The sequence below is a fragment of the Mangifera indica genome, chromosome 14 (genome assembly GCF_011075055.1).
Source record: "Mangifera indica cultivar Alphonso chromosome 14, CATAS_Mindica_2.1, whole genome shotgun sequence".
In the NCBI taxonomy this organism is placed as follows: Eukaryota; Viridiplantae; Streptophyta; class Magnoliopsida; order Sapindales; family Anacardiaceae; genus Mangifera; species Mangifera indica.
In genome coordinates, this window is record NC_058150.1 from 13,162,281 (window position 1) to 13,167,867 (window position 5,587).

Consider the following 5,587-nt stretch of genomic DNA (forward strand, 5'->3'; position numbering starts at 1 on the left):
CAATTTCATTGATACTTTTGAGGCTCATCGAGGTCCATTATCATACCAAGAGATGTGAAGGCATCGATCCCAATGCATTTAAAGTGAATTGGACACAAATTTCTAATTATAAGATAATTTTTAAAAACTGATTTTATTAATAACTAATATTAATTAGCTTAAATATATTAGGTTATTTTAATTAATTTCTCAAAATTTTGTGCCTAAATGATCAAATATAACAGATTATTTATATGAACTAATTAATTTGTACTTAGCTAATAAAAGAAATATATAAATAGATATATATTTAACTTATAATTAATTATAAACACACTATTTTGTATGCCAATACATTATAGGGTAAATCATGTTGTAGAAAAAGAGGGAAATAGCAGCGAAATTAGTAATTACTGAAAAAATGAGCATTTATTTGCCAAACTTTAGGCCAATGCATTTTCGAGTCCAATCAAGTTAGAACAAAGGTTGTTCGGGTCTAAGCTTAGGCCTAAGATAGATTCTTGTTGAACATAAATTTTGTTTAGGTTTGTTCAACACCCATATTTAGTCAAATCAAAATATTTTTTTAGACTAAACAATCAAGTCTCGGTCGAGTCTATCCAAAGACCTGCTCTTTATTATAAGTTTATTTACAAATGTATTATTAAGTGTAATTTACACCTTGACCCTCTTTGGAACAAGTTTTTGGCTATGTTCATATTGAAGTGTTAGCTTGTCTTGCTTTCGACGAAACTATTAGGTAATAGGATATCGATTATCCCCAAATTTTAAAGGCTAAAGGATTATTTCCCACCCAAAATATGTTAGTTTTTCCAAATTTCTCTCTGTTAATTTTGAAAATCTCATTTATTCACCTATAGACGGTTAAAATTTACGGTTTTAAGGCCAAAATCATTATTTTGTCGGTAATATTAAAAATAAACTTAAATTTGATTTCATTTTCCCCCTCTAAACCCTAAAAACTAATAATTTTTTTTAACCCAAGTTTTCAAAAACAACATTCCCCTTTTAAAGTTTCCAATTTTTCAACGACATTTCTTCCTCTTCGACAACCTCCAGACGACGACTTTTTGTCTTCGGTGCAACCTCCTTTTGATGGTTCTCCTGGGCATTGTCATCAACGAAGACAAACCATCACGTGTCATATTTAAGGTTTGAGAGTGGGAAAGTTTCATTGGGGCAAAACCCGGATGGGAAATAATGGTTCTCCCTCTCAGAAATCCAGAAAAAATAACTGTTACAATTCCTTTACAAAGCCCAAATCCTGTCACATACAAAGCATATCATCTCCTATGTTTCTTTATTATCATCATACATTAGTAATCTTTATGATTCTGGACATATCACATACACTCAATCAAATGAACATCATGATGTTAAAAAGAGAAAAAATAAAGGGCAAACAAATCATCACACAAATCGGTTAAACGGCTTCCTTCTGACCGTGGCAGGCACTGAAACGGTTGAATCCTCACTCAAATTTCCTATAGATTGCATTGACTGATTCTTATCTAAGGCCCTCTGGGAGCTAGACTCTTTGCTATCGGAGAAGAAGGTACCTCTCTTCCACTTTTGTGATCCAGCGCTTGGTGTCAAAGGAAATGAAAGCCTTCTTTGTGATTCGCTGCTTGGGGTCCCTGGAAACCTCTCCCTCGGATTACTGTTAGCTCTTGCTTTCGCTTTTGCAGAAACTGTAGGCGTCATGTAGTTCGGAACGGAAAAGGGCGGGCAGCTTGTAAGACTATTGTCATCTTTAAATGGCAAGTTGAAAGGAGAAGGAGCTCCACTAGCTCTTGCTCTTGAATATTTTGACAAACCGGGACTGCCTTGACGGGCTTTACCTAAAGCTGGACTCCGAGCATATCTTGCTGCGGGGAGAATGGTTGACTTTGTAGATTTTGGAGTTGGAGTATCCATGTCAAACCCGAAACTATATCGATTGTGACAGCTTGACTGTGCCCGAGGGCTCGGTTTTAGGTGCTGATCAGCCATTGGTGTTGGTGGCGTAAGTTGAAAACTCTTTATGCTTTGACTTTCGGATGGGTTAGCCTGAGGCAGTTGACGTTCTAACCACTTCCACCACCATGGAAGCACCCCCACAGATGTTTGAGCTGATTTAGGAGGTGTCTTCCACAACTATTGGCAAAATGACAACCACAAGAATAATAGAAGTGTTAAATTCATCATTCACATGAAAGACAGGCCTGATCAAACGAAATCACATGCAGACCATGACAGCCAAGATTTATAGGCAGCATAATCGATGCGATTGAAGCTGGATTGGGCTAAAGATCAATGAAAAGTACCTGGTGGGAATATGCATAGGCCGTGGCTCTTTCTCTTTTGATGGCTGCCTCCACCTTCCTTTGCATCCTTGCCTCCGTTTCTTCTTTGGTTAGCGCACTAGCATTCCAGTCTTCATTTCCTGCCTCGGACTATCCAAGGATTTACAAAAATTCATGATGCTTATCATCTCACATAAAACATCAAAAAAAAATTTCAAACAACAATAGCCAACCAACAATATTAAGCATCTAAGCAAAAACTGCCTTAAAAGGCCTACCCAGCTTCAACTGGGATAAACCCAAAATTGGAATTTAGGTTTTTCTTCTTGAAAAATCAGGCAGATTTTCTTAAACAAATTCAAGTTGGTTCAAGTGTTCTTCTATTAAGTTTTTGAAGCAGACTCTGATCTATCTGCGCTTGTTTGGGTAAGCAGGTACAATGGTAAAATTCTATACGTTGACCAAATTACCGCAAAGGTAAATAAACAGGGAAGCAATCAAAAGTCAAGGATGAAGAACTCACTGCCTGGCTGAAGGTCCATTTTCCCAAGGTACTTTCTGTTTCCTTGTCATTTCTGTACTGAGCTTGAAGTCGTGCTTGGTTTTCTAACATCTGAATCCTCCTTGACTGAATCTGACATTGAACCCTCACCAAAAGCTGCATACACTTCATGGCATTCACTGTTTGGCGCTTCACATTCTGTCCTCTCAGTACTCCCTGAAGCCTCACTAGACCCTTCAGAGCTCTAAAGCTTCTCCTAGCCTGCATAAAAAAGTTCAATGTTAGCATTATGGCATTAGTCCAATAGATTCAGAGCGTGATGCTGTCTAGTGGATCTAAACGTATTAACAATCTGAGAGAGATTCATTAACAGGTTCCTCAAGCTATGAGTGTGTACTTGGGAATATTCCAGAAATTTAATATGCATATATGTCAAATTTATCATAAATTGAACCGGCCCAGCAAGGATTGCACTTAATATGATTCAGGTGACAAGGGAAAGTAGGAGCTTACCATATATCCTTTATAGGCTGCTTGAATTTTTGTAGCACAAGCATGGCGGTATCTTAGAGTTGGTTCTGGTCTTTCCCTATGCTGTTGAAGAATTCTTGGTGAAGCAGCTCTTGGAGAAGCAGCCCTTGGAGAAGAAATCCTTTGAGAAGGAACCCTTGGAGAAGCAACTCTTGTAGGCACAAAAGGTGGCGTTCTAGGTTGCTCAGGTGGGGTGGGAGGCCTGAATACTAAGTTATGCTCTCTTTCAGCATCCCCCAAAATTTTCTCAATACTACTTGGTTCTCTAAATAGGGGAATGAAGGAATTGGTTTCTCCACGCCGTAGTTTTGCTAGCCCCTTCTTTTTCTTTTCTTTTGTACTTTTCTTATCTGATTCCTGCAGTATGATCAAGAATTAGCCAAAACATTCACTCTTCCTTTCAACCACTTCACAATACATGCCATAATCAGGATGACTTACATTGGCTAGTTTCTCCTTGGAGTGGGGTAAAAAGATTTTCTTTATTGCAGAAAACCAACTCCCTTTCTTTCCCATATTTTCAGCATTGCTCTTTTGACCTGGATGTGAAAACAAACAAAACAGTTAAGCCTATGCTGCTCTGAGAATATGTATGCAGCATGTGAATGATTGGAATCATAAATCTGCTATCATATGGTAAATCACAAACAAGCAGAAACGCCAGTGAAGATCAAATTAGCCATTGCAGATTTCATAAAGTACACAATAATCCGAACAGTTTATCAACCTAGTAACTGCCAGAACTTAACATTGTACAGTTAATTAGCCAGAGAGATGAAAAAGTACCAAAACACCACAAGCTTCTCATTATTTTTCAAGCTCTTACGACCCACGAAGTTGTACTCAGCAAGCAGGCATACAAGGCTACGAACCAACTACAAAAACACCAACAACCAATTCCCACATGTAACTCGTCAAAATCCAACTATAAGATTGAACAATAGAATAAATCCAAATCACAGATCTAAGGCAATTCGCCACCACAATCACCACTGCAAAGAACAGAACAAAGAAAACCCTCTTCCGTGGACTCTAAGGATAAGAAGGGAACAGAGGAATCTTCTAACCGGATTCAACGTTTGCAAAATGGAACAACCGTATCCGCCATGTCTTGACATGACACAATCAAGAGAATAAGCCTAAGTTCAAACTTGGTTGTTTATATATGGTTTATAATTGGCGGTCAATCGAATAATTTATCTACAAAATTACACACATACAAGCTTTCAAAGAAGAAGAGTCAAGTTAAACAATCCCATGAAAGTGAAATTCCCATTTGTTTATTAGCAAAAACAAGACCTTTGACAAGATTGATACACTTAATCTGTACAAAGAATTAGTACTTTTAAGAACAAAAGGTTCTATCAGAAACAAATCACCAAAAACTAGGTGTAAAAATTCCAGAATTTTAAACTTTTTGGAGGAAAAACAGTAAATTATTTGAGAATTAAATTTTAAAGGATCCAAGATACAGATGAGCAATTAAACACCAAAAACTAGTTAAAAACCAACCTTTTCAACTGCATAAAACCAGGACAAAAACCTTATCTTCACCAAACCCAAGACACAAAATCAAAACAAGCCACGAAAGCTGACATGATCCTAAACAAAATAACCAACAAAAAATTGAAACTTTAAAAGAAAAAAAAAATTTAACTGATCATGTACCTCATGAGACTTGAAATTTTCCAATTCTACAAAACAAGAGCCTTCAAAAAGCTGAAATTCCCAGAAAAAAGGTAAGGCTTAGACAGCCAGGCTGCTGCCAGCCGGCCAACAAAAGAAGACTCTTTCTTTCTTTTTCTCTCTGTGATTCTTTGTTTCTTCCTTTGTTGCTTTGCTTTGCTTTAGGCTCCTTCCTCTCTTTTACAAAGCAACAACATGGTTTGATAATTCTTTGGCTTTTACATAGAAGATGGTTTGCGTTATGTTACTGTTTACTTTTGTTTTTGTTTTACTTTGAACTGCTTCCTGATTTTTATTTTGCTTCTTAATTGGACCAATTTAGTGCAACTTTTTTTTTTTATTTTCTTTCTACTTGTGTTCTTCATTTTTTGTTGGATTTATAATAATTCTTTGGGAGAATTCCTTCCAACCCCTTAAAAGATCGCTTTCCATTCAGAGCCCATAATTTTTTGAAGTATTACAATCCCCCTTATATGAGGCTTGTGATAATTTCTACTCTATACATTTTGGACTCATGTAATAACTCTACATTAGAAGTAGATTTCAGCCAAATAAAATCAAGTTTGACAATCAGTTCAACTCA

General features: G+C 36.7%; 1 protein-coding gene across 2 annotated transcripts; it reads right to left on the reverse strand.

Annotated features, from left to right (window-relative positions):
* Positions 1-1,174: 1,174 nt before the first annotated feature.
* LOC123196429 (protein IQ-DOMAIN 13-like) lies at positions 1,175-5,374 on the reverse strand. Of its 2 annotated transcripts, XM_044610457.1 has the most exons (7): positions 4,987-5,374; positions 4,105-4,193; positions 3,760-3,857; positions 3,301-3,675; positions 2,809-3,048; positions 2,307-2,435; positions 1,175-2,136 (listed from the first exon to the last, which is right to left on the reverse strand). In XM_044610457.1, the coding sequence occupies exons 2-7, from the start codon at positions 4,124-4,126 to the stop codon at positions 1,411-1,413; spliced, it is 1,590 nt and encodes a 529-aa protein (XP_044466392.1). In that variant the 5' UTR covers positions 4,127-4,193; positions 4,987-5,374; the 3' UTR covers positions 1,175-1,410. The 2 variants fall into 2 exon arrangements, with proteins under 2 accessions (XP_044466392.1, XP_044466393.1); XM_044610458.1 differs by lacking the exon at positions 4,105-4,193 and having other exon boundaries at positions 4,987-5,312.
* Between the last annotated feature and the right edge of the window lie 213 nt (positions 5,375-5,587).